At 39.6% G+C, this 22,828-nt stretch overlaps 1 protein-coding gene across 5 annotated transcripts in view; it reads right to left on the reverse strand.

The window, feature by feature from the left end:
* Positions 1 to 22,828, reverse strand: part of LOC113034599 (stromal membrane-associated protein 1-like) — a 148,396-nt gene that overhangs the window by 79,665 nt on the left and 45,903 nt on the right. Inside the window, exons 5-6 of one of the 5 annotated variants that reach the window (XM_026189296.2) lie at positions 20,216 to 20,284; positions 14,958 to 15,020 (exon numbers count right to left, since the gene is read on the reverse strand). The exons of 1 other annotated variant lie outside the window; for it this stretch is intronic. In XM_026189296.2, coding sequence (XP_026045081.1) covers positions 14,958 to 15,020; positions 20,216 to 20,284 — 132 coding nt within the window. The remainder of the gene's footprint in view (positions 1 to 14,957; positions 15,021 to 20,215; positions 20,285 to 22,828) is intronic. 3 more of the 5 variants (XM_026189299.2, XM_026189300.2, XM_026189298.2) reach the window with 3 other exon arrangements.

A 22,828-nucleotide genomic window follows, 5' to 3' on the forward strand; every position in this document is an offset into this window, starting at 1 on the left:
AGCTACAAAGATATTTTTAGGCTGATATATACGCAGCACAGTTACATGTAGGAAAAGGGCACAGAAAATAGACACATCCAAAGCAAACAGATGAGCTTTTAATAATCTGTAAACAAAAATTCTGAAATTAACCTAAATGTTATTCTTTAAGCCAGTGTTTCCCAACCTTTAATTGTAATTGTTCTGCCCGTTACTCACCCTCATCGCTTAGAGCAGTGTTTTCCAACTACTGTACCGCGGGACATAGGTGTGCCATGAGAAATGATCAGGTGTGCCGTGGAAGATTATCTGGTTCCACCTGACTAGTACTGTAAGCGATCTGCATGAGTAACAGGCAGAACAATTACATTCTCTTCCAATAGAGGGCAGTACAACTACCTAATGTGAAATATGGTTGGGAAACACTGGCTTAGAGTACCAATCAGGTGAAACCAGATAATCTTCCACGGCACACCTGATCATTTCTCATGGCACACCTATGTCCTGCGGCACTTTGGTTGGGAAACACTGCTTTAAGGTATCATCCCAGCTGAAACCACTTGGCTCATCTCAACATCATAGTGGTAGCAGACACTAACGTTTCTCCCTGTATCATTGTAAATGAAGTAGGTTGATTTTACCATATTTTATATTACCAACCAAGGTTGCTTTTTTAGAAAGCAACACCAACTGGATGAGTCTACTATATAAGCAGGACTTTATTAATTAAAAAAAAAAAAGAAGAGTACATAAGCGTAAAGTGAAAGGTGACTAATAGTTTGCATTCAATTACAATTAGACAGATAAATGTCCGAACCGCCCCCCTGAGAGGTTTTGCAGAACACAATGTCAGTTATTTGACTGTGATTAGCTGAAACAATCAACTAATCCTAGTTTCAAAGACATCAGTAATGTGACAGTCCACTGATAAACCATTGAACCATGAAAAAAACATGAAACCAGTCTTCAGACCATCTTTTGCCCTTATCACCACCTATACATTATTCTAATTCTCATCAGCCAAGAATCATATTTTTACTGTGTTTCTTCAACCTTTGATCTGTGTGACGACAAGTGGATAACATGCTGAGACCAGCTTCCAATCAGTGCTGAAGTTTAATTAGCGCCTACAGGCAGGATAGAAAGTACAGACTTTGACAACCCCAATCAAGCTGTATAAAAATGGGTCGTATAAATTCAGACAAACAGAAAGAGTCAATATTTTAACAAAAGACTCTTTAAAATTCTAGTATGTGAAACAAAATGCATGTATGCATGACTGTCTATATTTCCATTAACACACTATGGTTTCTTCCATGTTATCTGCAAGACTGTCCAAAATACATGCCGCCATTCAATCTGAAATCTGAATTCAGATCATCGCTTGTCTAAAAGCAGCAGGTGATTATGTTATCACCATTTAATTTAAAATGGCTGGGCAGAGAAGTCAACGTGTGTAGTTAATTTTTTCATTTAAAATGCTCAATATATCCCAGAATTCCTCCTGTCAATTAAAAGATACATCAGCCACCTGCCCTTCAGCTGCAAACACAGAAGAATTAATTTAGTCTGAGGAGAAAATTTGAGTGGGTTTGGAAGGTCAAGATAGTGTTCAAGACGCTTAGCTGATGAGCAAAAACAACAAACCAGAACAAGGTCATGAGAAAAAACAATGAGGACTGAGTTTATATATGACTAATGATTACTAACAGTCCTTTAAACATGAAAAAGGTTTTAATGAATATTACCTCAAAGTTGCAGTTTATTTTATGTTTGTTTGTTTTTTATTTAAATCATATAATTCTGGTAGGTTATTGGTCACATGACTCCCAAAGAAGTCTGAAGCTCGGCCACTATTGGTGGCATTTTTGAAGATTTAGTCTTTAAGAAAATTTCAGGTTTAAAGGTTTAAAAGGTGCTATACATAGGAAAATTGGCTGAAGTGCATCCTCATACACAAATTTTATTATTATTTTTCTATTAATAGTTTTTATCTTTTCAGCAGTTTGGCAAAAACATACACAGGGCCAGAAAGCGTTTGACCTACTGCTCAGTGGACAAGAAAATGTTAGACTGTTGAATAGAAAATAAAAATAAAGCTATAACATGCAGGAGCTCTCCTCCATGAACAATGAGTAAAGCATTTACTGTATTCCTGCATTTGCACTGGATGCTGACAGTGAATATCAATCAGCAGGTGCATAAATGGAATATGCAACTCCTGAGACAGAAGCCCTTTTTTAAACATTTAGATTTCACATGTGAGACACGATCTCATCCAAATGTAAACATTTAGGCATTTAGGTCATACCGTGCCTCAACATCATGTGACCTCACATGTTTGTCTTACAGTGCGACTGGTGAGCTACTACTGTCTAGAAAGATAGATCCAACATGGCCGACACCATGAGCGTAAGAGGAGCTTTGTTATCATTAATGTAATGCTACAGGAGTGAGCTGCTGAGGTAAGGGACAGCATGAGACAGTCACATTGGAGTGACGTGCAGTGAAGGTGCAAACATCTGTCTGAACACCTGTGTTATGGCACACTAGGGGAGAAATCCACACTTTAGTGTGCTTGATTAAAGTAGTAAAGAAGATGGCATCAATTATAAAATCAACATGTTTCAGCAAATATTCTTCAGAGTAATGTGCAATCTAACTGGCAAACATATTGATAATTATACCCATGTTACACTCTACTTTGTAACTTTACCTGATATATGATGCCTTCATGTTTTGTTTTGTTTTAAAAAAAGGAGGGGAAAAGAAGGAAAAAGGTTTTAATGTTTACGTTTAAATGCTACTGATCCTGACTGAAAGGCGATATCAACAAGGTCGCCAAGAATTTCACACAAAAATGCTATGAAATTCCTACCATGTACTGTGGGTCCATTTGTGTTTGATTTTGAAGCCATTTGATAAACTCCTAAACCTGTAGCAATAATTTTAGTAAAATTCTGGTGTTATATATAAAATCAAAGATGTATTTATTCAAAAGATTAATCGTTAAGGACAACATGCCTGGTATAATCTGACTGGATCCCAATCAAGTAAATTTCATTTGACCAGATTCTATTAAATTTAACATTTTAAAATGCACTTCTGTAGCAAAGTTACATGGAAAATTAACATGTAATCAAATTACTTAAAGTAAGCATTTTGGGCATACAGTGGTCCCTCGCTTATCGCAGGAGTTATGTTCTAAAAATAACCCACGATAGGTGAAATCCGCAAAGTAGCCAACTTTATTTTTTTACAATTATTGTAGATGTTTTAAGGCTGTAAAACCCATCACTACACACTTTATACACTTTTCTCAGACAGTCATGAACATTTTCACACTTTTCTCTTTTGTTTAAACACCCTCAAAGTTCAAACCTTCGTAGAAAAATAAATCCAGTATTAAAGAACAAAACCAAAGGCACCCGCGGTTCAGATAAAACTCTAGAATGTTGTTCGACTGAAGTTTTTGAAAGCAGTTAAATTAACGTGTGTTACATTCAAGTCAAAGTCGAAAACATTAAGTCTATCAGTCAAACTCAGTTACATTAAATCTTCTAACAATAGCAAAGCAATTACTAGAGCTTAAGAGGGGCATAACTGTAGTGATGGAGACCAAAGACAGTATAACAGGCTGAGTTTATGGGCTCAGTCACGCATTTTGGTTAATACTGGAAAAAATACTGCATCTATTTTGTAAACCTTGGTCTTCCTATTTTCAAAATGAAGTATGTGTGGTATGAAACTTCCGTCTTTGGCTAATGACTTGTCAATCACAAGACCCACCCTTCTTGTAACATAATGTTTTTGCAACCAAGATGGCGATGGTTGAACCTTCAACATGTGGGTTTTTGAAGTCCATATTTTACATTATCTATGGAGACAGAGTAGACTACAGTATAAGTTGCCGAGAAGAATTTCCTTATTACAAACTAAGAAAGCAACCAATGCTGAGGAAAGCCTGGATCTTCATTGGTGTTGCTTTTCCTCTTGATAAGCACACATCAAAAGTGCTGAACTGCCTAATTACACTCACTGCTTACGCGCTTTCTGAGAGACAGAAAAGCTCTGGACTGCAGGTTTGATAGCTATGGTAGCAAAATTACAGCTATTAAAATATATGACCCTGTTCAAAAACCATAGCAACACCATTCTGGTAATAGCTCGTAAAGAAAGCCCAGAGTAAAGTATGCAATGAAGTTTAATTCCTCTGCAGCAAAGTTAAGTTCCCTTCACAGAAGCATTAATACATTTTTATCCACAGCATGTAAAATAGTCCGCCCAGCTTAAAATATGCTGGAAATGTCTCTGATAGCCCGTGTGCAGGTCGCTGATTGTTCAGACAATTAACCAGACCTCGCTCAAACTGCAAGCAACCCATCAGCAGAATTTAATTAGTTAGAGACGACTGGCTGAAAAATATGCAGATATAGCATGTACATTTGACCCGTCTCCACCATACACATCTTTGAACTCACTTTTTGCTAAAGTTAATTAGAGCCCATTAGCATGTACCAATAAGGAAAGTCTCAGTAGCTCAGATATTTTTGGTAAATAAATATGAGGAATGGGAAGGAAATATTAGAAGGTAATGTGAGAGGTTTAAGGAAACAAAATAAATCACCCACATTCTCTGTAATCAAGAAGGGATATTTTTCATATTTTGAAATGACGCTTTATTCTCCAGAATAAAGAATACAGTTAGAATATGTATATATATCAACATCCAACTGGGGACATCAAAAGGGTCAAAATCTAAAACCAGCATCTCATTTTTCTTCACTTGCTTTTGAATGAGAGTTACTACAGTATAAAGGGAAAAGTTGATAAATCCTTAAGAAAAGAGTCTAACCTTTAAGTCTCCTTCTTCTTCTCTGGATGACCAGTGTCATCTATAATAAAGCCAACAACCACCAGCAACCCACTGGAAAATACTCATTTTTCCCCAGTCACTGGAAATTGCAAGGAGGTTGCCAACTGCCTTCTAGGCCTGGGTGACTGAGGCCTTGAAGCACTGGACCCAATTTCCATTTTTTTGAAGGAGTGTCATACAAATCTTCTTGACAGTTGTTGTAGTTTTTGACATTGCATATTTATTCTGTTTGTAAAGCAGAATCTAATCTCATTTTGCCACGGATGCTCGAGCGGTTTAGATACTAACCTCCTAGTTAGTATCATGTTCTTTTTCTTCAGCTTCTTGGTGCATTACCACCTCAATCAGGCAGTGGTAAATTCTGTATAAGTAAGTATTTTCTTTAAAAAAAAAAAAAAGTATTTTACCTTTTAGTATTTATATAATCATATGTAATTAGTACGTGTGTGTGTGTGTGTGTGTGTCTGTCTCATGGCCAAATGTGATCAAACTGTAGCAAAAAAACCTCACAAAGTCCTCGGGCACTGTGTCTGTCTGACAGTTTTTGTCATCATGATGGTGTAACAACCCTGCAACATGTATGAATGTCCTCCACAAATGTGTACAGCATATCATCTGTACGCAAAGATGCTAAAGAGAGACATAAGGGCTAAAGGGTGAGAGCGTTCAGTGAAGAAGAGAGAGAGAGAATGGGAGAGTGCAAGAGAAGCCAAAGTGTGGAAGACGGGGATGTTGGGGGGGGGGGGGGGGGGGGGGGGGGGCTGTCAGCATGTTTCCTGGTACACTGAAGATTAAACAGCTTTCAGTGTGTCAACACACACTTGGACTAACAAGTCTCTCGCTCTGTGTCCACACACACACACACACACACACACACACACACACACACACACGCACACAGCGTTCAACTATCTCCCTGACACTGGGCTTCAGAGACAGCTGAAGTACAGCTGAGACAGAGGAAAAGGACAAAAAGGAGATGTACAACGTCACATATCTCTGCAAGTATACACACACACACACACACACACACACACACACACACACACACAAACGGATGAGTTTTGATATCTAAGTCCATGTTGGCTAAGTTCTGTGACTACCAGAACTTATATTTACTTATTGTTCACATTATAATCCAAACTTGTTTAAATGCTCTAAACTCAATGAAAGTAGATTCTCACACGTTTAAGAAATTTGAACTTTTATCTGTGTAAACATGTTCATTCATTTCAACTCAATTTTATTTGTATAGTGTCAAATCCCAACAACATACTATAAGGTAAAGACTCTTAAACAAGGTAACAAAGACAAAACCCCAACAACCCCTATGAGCAAGCACCTGGCAAGAGCGGAAAGGAAAAACTGCTTTTAACAGGAAGAAACTTCCAGCAGAACCAGGCCTTAGAAGGGCAGCCATCTGCTGTGATGGGAAGAAGACAGGACAAAAGACACTGTGGAAGAGTGCCAGAGATGAATAAGAACTAATGATTAAATGTAGAGTGGTTTTTAAACACACTCAGTGCATCATGGGAAGCAGCCTAAGCCTATTAGAGCCCATTTCATATCTGCAAAGTGTATATGGACCATAAGATGAATTATGAAAGATGCTCTTAGCACAGATTCTATAGCATTCTTTAGGTCTCAAGGATAAGTGATTTACTACCTCACTCTCAGGAGGTAGCACTACAAAAAAATATATTTTTTTAAAAGAAGAACACACACACGCGTTTCTTGGAACTTATGTCATTACCAGTTAATGATCAACTGTGATCTGATTATTATTTTCAACTGATTGTCTTAACAAATCAGCCAGTTCTGCTAGCACAGCTGAAAATTTGAGTTAAGAAATTAGCAAAAAATTTAACCAGAAGAGTGTCTAAAAAAACCAAAAACCAATAAACAGCTCAGTGAGCTGAGCTGATGACCCAGTAAGTTTACAGAAGAGGCCTAGATCTGAGTCTGCCCCGCCCCGGTATAGTCACTGCACGTTTTCCCCCAGCCTTCCTGTCCACTGTTTACTGTGCCATTACAGCAAATGCTAAAAAATAGAACTTTCATCTAAAACTATTATTATTCTTTTTCTAATAAAGACAACTTTGATTTGGGAAACTGTCAAAAACAGAGCATTTCATACACTGCCAATGAAGATGGGCAATAAATCACAGATACTGGACAGAAGAAGATTGCAATGAAAACATGCCAAAGGAGGGCTGACGCCACCTGTTGGGTGTGGTGCAAAAAAATCTGCGCATTTCAAGAAGCATCAGGTTACATAATCCAAATCATAGCTACATCACCAAAGATGTAAAGGGCAAATTAATAATTCTTTGTTAAAAAATTAAAATAAGAAATAATAAAAATTGTTATGGCCCTAGTAGGGCCTCCTTTGAATCTGACCTTGTGTGGGTGTGTCCTGCCTTAGGTGCCACCTTTTTTGTACAGCTGACTCCCATCAGCAATTAAGTATTCTTAAGGCCAGGGAAAGGTGATCTCTACTACCAGAGAGCCTTGTTGGGTTGCAGCTAGTGAGCTGTGTGCATATGGTGGTTGATTGCTCCTGCTCTGTGGAGAGGAGTGTGTTTGGGTGACTCTTTTTAGCTCTCTCTCTTTTTAGCTTACTTTTCAGTTTATTTACCAACACCTAGCTTTTGTTTTTGACTTCTTTAAAAGGTGATAGCAGCGTGTACAACTCTTTTAGTTTAGTTCAAAATAGAAACAATAAACAAACAATAAAACTAACTATTTTGCCTCCCTGTCTCCTTTTTTCCAACCTGGACACCTTTTGTTACTTTCCCTCATCCTCTGGACCATTTTAGGGGAACATAACAATAGTAATAATTCAAAATTATTACTAAGTAAGAAATGAAATGATTTGCAGAGTGAACATGAAATATTCACTCTGCACGCCACTGCATGGACTAAAGTACTGAGTTTTACTGATTAGTTTCCTTCAGCATCAACTTATCAGCTAATTGGTGTCTAAACTACAGTTATTACTATAGTTAGCGGAATCAGTTAAAACCACTTAAACTAACATGCATGTTTTTATGTTATGTTTTGTTTGTTTGTATGTTTTTGGGGGATTTTTATTTTTTTTATTTTTTTTTTTTGGGGGGGGGGGGGGGGGCAAAGTTATTTCAACATTCTTAATAAGACACAAATCATAGTGCAAATTCTGCAAAAACCCTCTGCACACCTTCTGTGGCCAGCTGACTTAAAATGCTGTTGTGTACATTTTACAAGTACACACACACACCGCACAGTTACTAGTAGCTCTGAAAGCAGTGGGGAGAGAGTGCTACTACACACAAAGCCTGGAGGCAATTTAATCTTCGTCAATAGGGCTTAATCATATGCCGATTGTTTTTGATGCCATTAAAATAGAATGCAAGCTCTATTTTAAACACTGCTTTTCTTCGTCATTCACAGCAACGCTGCGCTCTTAGACCAGCTTTGGATACATTTACACAGGAATAACCTGAGAAAAATGGCACAACAAGAAAGGTTAAAAGAAGATTAAATTACAGTACAAACTGCAAATCCACCACAATATTGTATATATCATCAGAAGTCCAACCAAAAACTAATGCGGGCGTTGAATGGACACTCCCTTCAGTCCATCAGAGATCCTATTTATTAGAATTATTCATTCATGTTTTACTCATTTAGCTTTTTTCTTCCCATTTAATGGGACTCAGTTCAGTCAAATGCTTTCTCACACACACACACACACACACACACACACACACACACACACACACACACACTGTAAGCCCCCACCCAGTCAGTACTGTATGTACAAACTACAAGCATATGACCATAACAGCCGTGTCATTAGTTTTGTTTTATTCTCTGTGCTTCTCTGGTGTTTTCTCTCCTTACAGCTTCCCAGCATTAAGTTCACATAGCCTCTGTGTGTGAAGTGGCATCCTGGGTATTTTTCTTCCGCAGACATGGAGGTTAACTGGAGTGGAAACTATAAACTGCATTTAGTCAGAGCGGACAGGATAGAGAAAACCCTCTATTAAGGTGGATGTAGTTTCCCAACATGATATTAATGTATTCGAGATGAAAACATTTCTTGTCAACGTCAAAGACAGGAGACGAAGGGCAGAGCAGTTCATCCAGACCTGCTTTTATGGCCTGGGAGGCCCAGATGAGCTGTCGACAAGCCTCCGTCTCTGCAAGCTGCAGTCTGAGAACAGCCTCCAAGACCGCCAGAAGGGCATCGCAATGAATGCTCAGCTCCAAGAATCCAGTTCAAACCGGGGATATCAACAGCATTTACCATCATTACCAAGAACAATGCAGCAGTCACTGGATTTTATTTGGGACATGTGCATAATGGCAAAAATAAAATTCTACAGCCTTGCAATCAAGAGGAGAGATTGCAGGATTGCATCAGTTGTGTTATGAATTGAGAAATCTCTGGAAGACTAAAACACAAACAAGCAAATTCAGTGTGACCTGTTACATCACATTTCAGTATATTCACTGTGTTTTCACAGGGTTGCCTTACACACACATGTGGTCATGTTCATAGAAAAAGAAATAGTTTGCAGTAGTTATTTGGATGTAAATACAATGAGTGAGTAAATATGTCAGGGCAGAAATATTGATAGAAAATAAAATGGGACACAATAAAGAGAAAAAGTAGATTCATCTTGAATATGCGAATGTATCAGAGGAAAACACCAGAGAGTACAGGGCTCAGTCTTAGTTGGTACAGTTCCCCATAGCCTACATTTTTGTTCTCTGCAGAATGAACACACACACACACACACACACACACACACACACACACACACACACACACACACACACACACACACACACACACACACACACACACACACACACACACACACACACACACACACACACGCTGCTGAGAGCTATATTATTCCCTCACTGCTTCACAGGCCATGGAAACTCTGAATTCACTAACCATGACCCAGAAACACACGCACTCACCCCTTTCGCTCCTCTCTCGTGCTCTCTCAAGCAAACATAAGTGCGTGCACACACTATAGATATGCATGAAAGCATAGCACAGCTCTAGCGCACATACACGTGGGTAACAGCAAAGGCCAACTCGCATTATGCCTGCATCACACACACGTTCGCTGACCCTCACCTCCACACATCAGTTATTTGCAGCTCATCGCGAGGCCGGCCTGATCTGGAATTACATTCTAGTCAGACTCGCGTCATTCTTTGTGGTCAAAATCACTTATCTCGACTGACAGCAGCAACTTACCAGATTTTATATTAAAAAACGCAACATTATGCAAGTTGTCTTTCGGGATGGGAGAGGATCTTTTTTCTGGTGCACTCTGGTGCATTAACAGTCTATCGACAATTTTTAAAAAGCTACATTTGCCACATTTTCTTTACTTCCTCTGAATGACAGAAGGCTTCTTCTGGACAGATATTACACCATTATATTAGGAACCTGTTCCAGCTGAGGTTCCACTTATATATTATTCATTGCACACACTGATGATATTATCGTCCTTCCAGATACAGTTCCCCTCTATATGCCCCTGTGTGTGAATAAGAAATAATCCACACCGATGGACGTAGCGATATTAAAGCATATGTGAACAACATGAATGTTTGAGGGGTTTCCCCTAGAGGATGGGCTCAGGATTCAGGTGGAGGGCTTCACAGGCTCTAGGCTTTCACTGCTGTCACACATTGTGGATTCAATAAGTCGCACGGGCACACGCAAAGAAAAGCTGCACTTCACCTTGTCATAACTCAGGCTTTCACAGTGCTGCTACAGCCTTGTACATAAAACATGATCACTGCTACTGGCCTGAGTTCTCCTTCTGGTTACTGTAGGTTCACTTTGAGGGTTTTTATGGGTTGTTTTCTTCTAATGTTCCCTGTATTTCTCTTCAGCACATCAGCTTTTAAAATTCTTGCTTACATACTACTCAGCCACAGCTACCATGTTATGTTAGCCCTCCAAGTTCCACCGCAACAGCTGTGGCACACAGGAACTCTGGTGGCGTGCTCTGGTATCTGGCACCAGGATTGAAACAACAGATTGTCCTAAGGGTTGGGGGTACGGCCTCCTTGGATCAGGCTTGTTCCAGCACAGATGCTTGATTGGTTTGGGTAGCTTAGTTTGGAGGCTGAGTTACCGGCTTAGGATGTTTGTCATGTTTCTTTAGCTGTTCTAGAGCATTTTTATGGACTGTAGTGAGATGTTTGGGGGTGGGCACTAATGTCTGTGGTTGCTATTGCCAACCATAATGACAGCACATGCCAGGAATCAATGTTTCCCAGAAGAACACTGCATTGAAACGCAATAATCAATGTTTTACATTTAGGCTGTCAGTGGTTTGACTCTGTTGTTGCAAAGACTGTATATAAAATAAAGATTTAGTCACTAATCCTGACAAAATATCAAGTTTACACACACACGCACACACAATTTCAAAGTTATTTTTTGACAGAAGCTACAACTGTTAAGCTAGATTAATTACCTTTTTGTTTGTTTAAGTATAACTTACACATATAAAAACTGCCTAAAAAATTAGAAGAAAAATAATAATACAAATGTGACCTACTGAGGTTGGATCTGCCTGACGAACACTGCACACCATACAACAGCAAACAGTACTGTACACTACACATGGTTACTTAAACCAGTTTGAATGTGCCAAGAAACAAAGCCCTGCAGGCTCTAATCAAAATGCAGTTTTATATTTGCATATGCAACAGAAGTCTTTAGGGGTTCATGTCCAGCCTGAGTTGGACCAGTTCCTAATTATACTAGCTATAGTTCAGCCCGATTAACTGTAGTTTGACAGCTTTGAGCCTCAGGTCTGTGTGCCAAATTCTTTTACATCTTGTTGTTCCAAATATATCCAACTATACTATCCACGATCATGTGAGCTATACGAGCACTGTAGAAGCTAAAGGTGAACCACGCTGGGTGGTGATAGGCTGTGTCTGAGAGACTGGATTAGGAAGGTTCTGGTGACAGAGCCAGAATAAAGTGTATGTACAGTAGCAGTAAATAATAAGACTGAGCTACTCACCGACAGCAGATACATGCTAGAGCACTGCAAGACTCCAGCCAAGATCCTGGATTCTGCTTGCCAAGTGCTGAGTAGGGCAGCACAGTGGATTAACCCCACAGCAAAAAATTCATCCCAAGAGCAGCAGGTTTTTTCCCCTAAGCTGATGCCATCATAAAGATAGCAGCAGAAAAACTTCTATGAATTCTGTACCCATATTAAAAATTATGAGTTTTAAACTGTCATTGGTTGCTTACATTTTTTTTTTTAAAGAAAAAGAGAAATAAAGAAAGATTTTTCCATTTCTGCCCTTTTTCCATTCAAACCCAACTCTGAAAAAGTTGGGATGCTGTGTAAAATGTATATAAAAACAGGATCAGCAAATCACATAAACCCATATTTTATTCAAACTGCAAGACAGAAAATATATCATGTTTAAACTAAGTTTACTGAATTTAATGGATCCAACAGGTCTCAAAAAGGCTGACACGAAGTAGGCGTGAAAAAATCAACAAAAAAGCTTGAGGAAGATTGTTCTGTGCGAAGTGGAAAGCTGTTCTGTGCTCAGTCAAACTGAAATATAAACTGAATTGGAAAATACGGAGACCACATTCTTCATTCAAAAGGAGCAGGACCATCCAACTTTTTATGAGCACTCTCTCAGGATGCATTTAACAGCATGGCTTGTAGTAGAAGAGGTCAGGTGCTGAACTGGCCCACAGTCCAGACCTTTCACCAAACAAAACCCCAGACTATTGAGCAGCTAGAACCCTATATCAGACAAAAATGGAACATTCCTCTGCTAAATGTCCAGCAGCTGATCTGATCAGTTCACAAATGTCTTGACTGTTGTAAAATAAGAGGGGATGCCAAAAGTGGTAAACAGCTTCCTGAGATGTTTTGCGATGTTTTGAACTCACACATGGACTGTCAACACAGTTCCATCCACTGTGCAATACTTAATTTTACGTGCAATAACCCACACTGTAAATACATAACACTATTTATTTTTTACATTTTATATTTTTTCTGAATACTGTTCATATATATATGAAAAATAGTGCTGCAGAAATTGTGCACCTCACCCCCTTTTCTTTTCCCACATGTTTGCACTGAGTAGGAGATGCTCTGTATCTCATTGCATATCTATACAGTTAGGGATGGGTACCGGTGTCCGGTGCCATGATGGCACCCGTTCTGACATAAACGGTAGTAACCAGACCGAAAAGCAGCGCACATTTCGGTGCTTTATTTCGGTGCTTGTTTTTCCCGAGCTGTGATAAACTTCTAGCCAATCATTTTACGTTTCCCAGGATAGTAGGCGGGTCCAGGTACGTACGTTCTGTTAGAGCAGAGCTACAGATTAAAAATGTTCAAGGCGAAGCGGTCAAAAGTCTGGCTGTACTTCACAGCAAAAGATGCAAACTCAGCAGCAACAAGTGCTTTAAGCTGATACTGTGATACTGTCAAAGGAGGTAACACCTCAAATCCGATGAAACACCTGGCGACGCATAGCGTTTTTTTTTTTTAAAAGCCCAGAAATGCGCCGTATGATAGCTTGCTGCGAGACCTCACACCGAGCGCATCTACTGTGCGTGGGTTGCCTGTTATCTGACCCGGAGTTAGCAATATCCCCCAAAAACCCCGAAGAGGAGAGTCCTGGCCCCTAGCCCTGCCAGTGTAGCAGAAATGATGAGGATGATGATGCAGCAGCAGCCGCTCTTCTCTGCGTGAGTAGCTTAATGTTCGTGTGTGTAATTTACGTTGAGTAGGCTAACCACGTTATTACATTAATGCACGTAAGGTGAACTAGCAAACATCATCATAGCTACATGCGGCTGTCTTCTTGTTTGATGGCAGATACTCCCTTCACCCTGGCCAAAAAGGCTAAAATGACCAAAGAAAAAGTGGAAAACAGTTAAACATGAGAGGTTTAGGACAAAGTTTGTGTTTTTTCCATTGTTTAAGCACTGCTTCCAGCCAAGAGTGATACCATATATGCCCCATAGCTGCAGAAAAGGCTAACATTGTTATCTTTTTACAAAAAACCAGCTGAACATGAGAGGTTTTTGGACCAATTTTGTGTTCTCCATTCTTTAAGCACCGGTTTGAGCACCGGCACCGTTTCAAAAGTACCGATTTGGCACCGGTATCGGATAAAACCTAAACGATACCCATCCCTATATACAGTGACAATAAAGGCATTCTATTCTATTTTACTGCCATCAAATTGAAAATGACTTTATTAACTCTTTAAATTGTACATTTTCTTGCTTTAAACATTCGATTTGCTCCAATATCCTACTGTGAATAAAAACAGGTTTACAGGTTTGTAAACCATTGCATTATGTTGTTATATACATTTTACCCCAACGTTTTGGGAGATATGGTTATAGGTTTTCTTGCAGGTGTTAACTAGCGAGGTAGCTGGATTCTTGAGCTACTTGAGCTCAGATTTAAGACAACTCCCAATTGGTCAGATTAATCTGCATCATTTATGGGTTACTAGAGCCGTATATTTAGGTCTCTCAAAAACTGGAGAGTGCTTCATCAGTGAAAGACGAGTTTCAATAACTGTAACTGATTCTGGTGGTGGTGGTTCATTGATCTAATTTGTTGAAGAGACAGACAGATGTTCATTCAACGTGTTTTTTAAGTGCCTGCACCAATCAACAAAGTTTCAAGGGAAAACTTTCCAGATGGTTCCATGTAAAAACACCCCAGAATGCTCCACTCCTGTTCACCGGTTAGTTGCCAACTTACAGTGTTTGTTAAGTGCCGAGTAGGCTGTAAAGATTGTTTTTTTTTACTAAAACTGCTGCTTGCTGTGGTTCTGATTTTCTGGCTTTTCTGAAGCTTGAAAATCAAAACCGCAAATATACCACAGCACTCCATTAAGTTGGCTGACAGTACAGTGCAGTCATGGTTAAAACCTAAGCTTACTTGTGTTTTATCGTAGGCTCAACTCAATAACTGAATCCATTCCAGAACCATATGAACCTAAATCACATCTCTCGTTTTTCATATTACACCTGTAATCCATGATTTATGAGCGCTGTTTCTACCTTTGAGTTGTTGTGTCTCTCTACTTTGTCACCATCCTTCTCTTTCTTCTTCTCCCGCTCCTTCTGTGAACAAAATGAATGGATAGTGTGAGACAGTGGCGTATAGTTGGTGCCACCAACACACATATCCATTTAACTCATGTACACACATTTATGTGGACCCGTTGTGCTCATTTTCAGCTCCACATTTTTATTCTTTGACTCTACTAGACTAGCTTTGCACGATTCCTAGTTGAAATTGTTCTTATGCAAGCATGCTGGACCCTGCAGCCCATCAGTTCATCCTCTATGTGAAACCAGTTGTTATAGCTCCTCTCTTTTAAAGCCAACTTAATTCTGATTGGCTGTCACATGCAAATAGAAGGTAAACTGCAGGTGGGTGGGGTTCTGTGTCTGAGTGGAGCGCATTTATCGAAAGACTAGAAAAACGATCAGCAGCCTGAGTTTTGGCCCACAGGGATTACACAGTCACCTCATTATATGAAACTCTGGCCAAGTGTAATGTCCACCACTGTCACAATATGACAGAAAATAAGGAAAAGCATAATAAGTCCATACTAAGCCTGGGTCAGTGTGGTTTTTTGACTGGAATTCTGGTTATACAAGTCCCTTCTTCTTCTTCTTCACATTGATATTTACATGCAGGGTGACAACTGGAGCTCTTTTTGGCTCAAATAGACATGAAACTGATGAAAGCCGCAGTACAAAATGACAAGCTACCAATGGAATCTGAAAAACTTAATTTTGGAAACTGCAATTTCTTAAAATGAATTGGTAACTTTATATTACGGCCCATGACTAAGGCTTGCAAGTCCCCTGTAATAGAATAAATTTCAGTGTGTATCAAGAAGAATCACAGTGCTTTAATTACAGAGCTGTTCACCGGTACCATCAGAACACGTGCTGCTAGACTCGACCCCAGACATGCTCGCAACAACTGCAAGTTGTGTTTGTGAAACTACATTCAGTAATGTATTTTAAAATTCACCTCAAACTTCAATCAGATGATTTAGACCAGTGTTTCCCCAACTTTGGAGCCGCAGCACATATTTAACATGAGAAAAATCACACGGCACAATGTCACAAAAAGCATATTGATCATTTTTCCCCATGCAGAAGGTATAGCAGAATTGGCTCGGTTTGTCCCCAGTACACCGTTTTTGCTTTCATCTGGGACCAATCAGATTGACTGCTTTTTCTTTTCAAATATTTATCCATTGCTATTACGCCAGCTCGAAGCCGACCGGGAGGTCGAGGCACGATGTGCCGGGAAAACAGTGTTCCTCCCGGCCGTAGCAGGTCTCGACCTCCCGTTAGCTTCGAGATGGTGGGTGTCAGATCTCCGAAAACGTTGGAGCACTTTTGCAAATATGTGATGTCTTGTAAACCGAGCAGATATCTGACGTTTACACAACTACATTCACGCCTCAAAATATGTTAAAAGTTTATTTTGTGACCCAGAAAGAGTAATATTACAACTAAGTAGCTGCCGCCATTGTTGGAATTCAACTTTTGCGAGATCTCGCTAAAGTTCATCGTAATTTTTTCTCTCCCATGTCCCTTGCGGGGCTCTGTAGGAAACACTGATTTAGATACACCCTGTATTTTATTTGAAATTTAAGCGAAATTACATTTACCTATAATATTTAAAGTTCACCACATAAGGAGGTAATGAGGCTGATTTACACAAAAAAATAAAATAAAATTATTTACAGTGTAATTTGTGTCTCTTTTCCTGTAAAATACCCAGAATTTTGGCACCACCTTAAATTTCTTATGCACTACTTACATTTACTTATAATGTAAATTCTTGTTTCCTGTAAATGCACTACTTAAAATAATTTACACAGTAAGTATTAAATAATTAATTTAATTATGTCTTTGTTTTCTGTAACAACCTGATGTGTTACTTCCTTATTCTAGTGTGCCTGCCTTTAAGTATTTGGAGGTAAATATAATTACACTGTAATTTCAAATACCTTGAAATTCAATTTAGTTACAGGGGAATTATGCCCCTATTTGCAGGTGAGATTATTAAGTGTTACTAATTAATTAATTAGATGAATTTGGCAGAACTGAGCAGCTTAAGAGCACCAAAGTTCATTCCTACCCCTGACCCTGTTCTCCTCCATGACATCAGGCTGAAGCTCATCAGCACAGAATTACATAAAACAAAATTTGAAATTGGTAAAAACCATAAACCATCGTGACATTATCTGGGAGAGTTGCGTGTTTCTATGCTAAGTGGGATATTGCTGATAGCAATAACTAACATGGCAATAATAAATAATTCAATTAAACCTCCTTAATTTTCTCTGCTTAGCTCAGGACAATATTTACATCAGCAGAAGTTAAAAACTCCAGGTAACATTAACTATAATAATGCATGTTTACACACAGTGGGCTTGACCATACATGCATACAATTTGTAGCAGTTATTAACAGATTTACAATTCTACACTCAACAATTCAGGTGCAACAGAGCAAATCAAACTGATAATTACAATATTTTCCTGACACACTGAACTGACACTTTGCTGTCCCCTGTGATACTATAATTAACACGTAATACTGCTCAGGAATCGAGAAACAAGCCACTTTTCTTCACCTGATAGTGTTCTATATGAGAACGCATAAGTTGGACTGGTAAAATTTGCTGTACCTCATAGCACGTCGGAAACAATTACATCCCTTTCCTTAATGTGATTATAATGCGCCCACAATGCAGACTTAATGTGCAGACATTATTAGCGCGCAGAGTCGCTGTAATGTTTTCAGGTTAATGCTGCTGTCTTGCTTTGTTATATGTAAATGAGTCAGCACCGATGCCAACAGGCTTTAGCTAATGACTGTCAGGACGCCGAAGAGGAAAGCTTTAGTTTAGCAGGTAAAGCCTACAATCTAGCCATCATGACAACAATAACCGCCTCATTCTCTCCCTCGCTGGCTCTATTCTCACTGCAATTACTTGAACATGAGAAACAATAGCTTCATGATCATCAGAACGAGCACTGAGGGCATCTGCTGTTATTATGGACATTGTATCTTTTGTGAGCATATGAAGTCAGCGGTTCTTCTTTGTTTGATTGTTTTGTTTTTTAAACTTTAGAATAGTGGTATGAAATATTAAAAAGCAAATATATTATAAAAAGAAATGTCCAATGTCAAGTACTGTCACAGGGGAAAAATTTGTTCTTGAATTTTAATTCCGAATCCTTTGTGTCTCTCAGGGGAAGCGACAATAGCTGCTGTTTATACACGAGCAGCATAACAGATACTGGTCTCAGTTCTGCTTCAGCTGCTTCTTGGCTGTTCATTTACAAGACATTGGCTGCATCTTCCCTTATTGTTTTCATATCAATCACCAAGTTAGAGTATATTATCATGAGGCACTGGCAGGCGGCAAACTTCTAACTCTATCATCTATGAGCTAATGAGGCTAGCATTGCTTCAGAGGCATTAACAGGGTATTATAATCCCATCTGATCATCACTAATAAAACACAATAAATTGCGGCTGGGATCCTTTGCCTGCTATTATGCTGGCTATGATTCTAACTTGATTTTTTGTTTTGTTTGCTTTTTAAACCAGTTTCCCTCTGGTTGACCAGGGTAAGCCAAAATAATACAGATTCTCACTGGGTTCTCATTGGCTCCGCTTTGAGAGTCACCACCATCGCCAGGCAGCATATCAAAGACATTTGTGCAAATTACTTGCATGCTGTGTGGTCAAATGTTTGTGCATGTTGGAGCCATCAGTGCTGTCTTTACTAGACTACTTGTTACATTACCTTTGCATTTTCCCATAAAAAGACCCGAAACACACCGTCTCAGAATTACCACTTAACAGTATTACCTATAGGCTACAGACCAACACAAATCTCTATTCTAATGAGGACACACATAAGATCTTTCTCTTCGTACGTTATGAACACAAAGCAAAGATGAAGTAATGTCAGAAGTAAATGTTGCTCACTGGCTAACAGTGTTAGGATTAATGTGTAACAGGCAGAATATTCAGATTACCGTTTTTGTTGTAATAAATAACCAAACAAACTTTTGCAAATAGGCAACCTACTATCATACCACGAAGCTCCTGGCACACAGTTTTTGTGCTGATGTTAATGCCAGAGGAAGTTTGGAACTCTGCAGTTACTGAGTCAGCACAGCACTGGTGATTTTGACACCCACTCTGTAACATTACATGGTCTCCCACTGCATGGCTGAGCTGCTGTGGTCCCTCCACTTTGCAGTAATACCACTTACAGTGGATTGTGAAAAGGGGGAAAAAGTTTCAGGGCTCAATGCAGCAGTGGCCTCCTATTATGATACCACACTCCAATTCAGTGAGCTCCTTAGAATTACCAAATTTGTTTCAAAATGTTTATAACATGTATGTAAGTATTCACAACCTTTTCCATGACACTTAAAATTGGAGGAAAAATTCCATGACCCTAAGCACACAAGACAAGATAACAAAGGAGTGGCTTCAGGATCACTCTGAATCTCTTCGAGTGGCCCAGCCAGAGCCCAGATCTGAACCCGAGTAAACATCTCTGCAAAGATCTGAAAATGGCCAGGCACCCATGCTCCCTATCCAATCAGATGTTGCTTAGAGGTTCTGCACAGAAGAATGGGAAACTGCCCATTCGCACTCAAAAAGACTCCAAGGCTCCAAATGTTGCCAAAGATGCTTCAATTAAGTGCTGAGCAAAGGCTGTGACTATATATGTACATGTTATATTTGTGTGTGTGTGTGTGTGTGTGTGTGTGTGTGTGTGTGTGTGGGGGGGGGGGGGGGGGGGGGTATTTTTTATAAATTTGCAAATATTCCAAACAAATGTTTTCAATTCGTCATTGTGTTTGTATTGTGTGTAGAATTGTGTGAAAGGAATTTAATCCATTTTAGGATAAGGCTGTAAAATTACATAATCAACAACATACTTTCCAGATGCACAGTACACACAGAGGCAACTGGATGAAGAAGCACCTAGTGTGATCGAGGACTCTCCCATACTCCAAAAAAACAAAACACATCTGAAATCTAAGGCTGAATCTTCTGAGGGCAGGATGGAAAGATCCAGGACTGGACCCAGCTGGTTGGCCAATGATCAGAAAGAGAATTAAAGAAGCTTGTCTCACTTGTCTCAACATGACACTAACACGGGACTCAGACATAAATCTGGAAGACTACACGGCACCAGAACACAAGCACAGCAAGGCACCACCACACCAAAGGGTGAAAGAGGAGATGTGCACCTCCTGTCTGCTCTTGTCAGTCTGCGAGGACGGCAAAGTGGTGGGAGGAGTCGCTTCAGACGACTTCGGCTGAAAGACAGAATTTCAGACAGAGGGTTAGACATGAAGACGAGGAGAAGGGGGAACAGAAAAAAATCAAGAGAGACGAGAAGAACAAGGAGGGCACAGTATGGAGAGAGAGCGAGACGGAGGGGGAGGAGAGTGAAGCAGAGACAGGAGTGACTTAATTAGAGGGAACGAAGGATTTTCTCCACTACAGCAGAGTAGTCTTTGCTTCAGGAGATGCAGCAAACCAAGGTTATATTCAGCCCCGCAGCTGCACAGGATGAATAGTCTCTAAATAGAGACTCACATCACACACAAACCCACAGTTACTGAGTGTAGGGACGACCTCTATTAACCTGCCGTTGACCTTCGAGACAGACCGACAGCTGGGTTTGCATTGAACTCTGCAGCCAACCAGCTACAGTAAATAGTTGTTTTTCTGTCCATCACATCGTTTCATAGAATAGGAATCAGCTATCAGGCAGCATGACAGTAGCCACATCCTCCTCTGACATTACAATTGTGGAGAAGTTGAAAGGTTGTTTGTATTGTCTAGTAGCAGACATCCCCCAAGGACTGCCACAGATACCAGACTTTTTCAGGAGCAATAAATTCATGAAATAGTCTCATTCTTCAGCCCTTGGCAGGAAATGAAAACCTATTTTCTCTGTATGCTTTTTCCTCAAAGAGATGAGTGAAATATTTGGTGATTTCACCTGACATAGATCAGTGCTTTCTACTCACTGATTTAAAATATCGATTAAATCATTTCCAAATAAATGACTTTAGATCTGACTAATTCTTATTTAGTCATGGTAATTTAACATAACATTTAACAAGCACAAATTTAGAGGGAGTTTGAGCTGCATTAAGTTTTCTTCTTATTTACAGCGATCGGGCATAACATGATGACCATGTGCCCAATACTGTGTTGACCCGACTTCTGCTGACATACAGTATATGAGCTGTAAGGCTGCACGATCAATCAAATAACAGATAGCTGTTAGCAGGGAAATTTGAAAAGAATATGGTCCACAAAGGTTCATTTCCATCGCTGCAAACATCTGCATGCATAATATATTACAGATTTCGTGTTTTTGGCACAGAATTCAAACCTTATATTTTGTTGATTTTACACGTTTGCATTCTGCAAAGAAAATCTATCGCGAAAGGCAGCCCAACACCAAGGAATGAAAACACAATTTCTACAGTAATTACTGCCATTTTCAGTCCGTCTTCAAAATTCATACCAATCCAATCCCATCAGCCACTTCATCACATAACAGTCTAAAACCTTCCTGGCTGTAATGAGACATGTCAGTTAGCAGATTTAAGTAAACAGTTGTGATGCTACCTTGCCTTTGTCTTTATCTGTTCCTTGTTTATTTTTTGCCATCTGTCTGTTTGCTGCCTTTCTACATGCGCCACGGCTCCAGCTACCTCCCTCAAGATTTGCACATCGTCTCCACTTACTGCCTCTCCACACAACAGCTGAACAGAGTAATTATTCCTAAAAGCAGCAAAAGTAATGAGGTCATAAAAGCACTAAAAATATATACATTTCTTTTGCAGTCTGTTACGTGGGTGAAAATGACACAGTGCACCGCCTGAGCTGCGTGGAGCAACAGGGAAATGTTTAACAAGATTTTGCCCAGGACCAGTATAAATGAAAACCATAAAAAGCGAGAAATGTTAGGGTCTGAAATTACTTTAATCATGCTCTCGTGATAAAACTACAATTCACACATACTGCAGGAAAATTAGAGAACTCCTGGGTCTAAATTTTAACTCCTTAATGTTAGCAAGATACAACCCCCTCAACATTACTGAAGCATTGTAATATCATCTTGATGCAGAACAAAAAGCAGCATCCGAAAAAAGCTTTGAATGCTCTTCATAAAGCCTGGAGAGCTATTCCTGAAGTTGCCTCACAGAGTTCAGGCTGTGCTGAAGAATAAAAGGAAGCCATACAAAATATTGACTTTCAAAATCGTTAGAACTGAACTTCTAAACTGAACTTCCATGGATGTTTGTAGTCTAAGGAGCTTGGGAGAAAAAAGCGTCTGGACTTCTTTAGGTTTCTTGAAGACGTTTCACTTCTCACCCGAAAAGCTTCTTCAGTTTTAAGAGCAACTAGTGGAGAGTCAAAGATTTTAAGCCCTAAGGGAGTGTCCCCAAAGAGGGTCATGGACCCTGTATTGATCCTCTACCTAATCACCTAGCCTCACCCTATCATGTGATTTCCTAAGGTCAAATGGCCCAGGAGGTGAGTGGGCATTAAGGTGTCTGGGAAGGGATCTCAAAACTGGATTATAGATGGCAGAGGGTGTCGTAAGCCACCGCCTCTGTTCAAAGATGGTTGTTCACAGTGGACATAGATGGCTTCTTTCACTCCTCTTTCAAACCATCTGTCTTCTCTGTCCAAACCCACACCCGTTTTCACACCTTGGCTCGTGTGATTAGGTAGAGGATCAATAGGGGGTTCATGACTCTCTTGGGGGACTCTCCACCAGTTGCTCTTAGAACTAAAGAAGCTTCTCAGGTGAGAGGTGAAATGTCTTCAAGAAA

Source organism: Astatotilapia calliptera, chromosome 13, assembly GCF_964374335.1.
Source record: "Astatotilapia calliptera chromosome 13, fAstCal68.1, whole genome shotgun sequence".
Taxonomy (NCBI): domain Eukaryota; kingdom Metazoa; phylum Chordata; class Actinopteri; order Cichliformes; family Cichlidae; genus Astatotilapia; species Astatotilapia calliptera.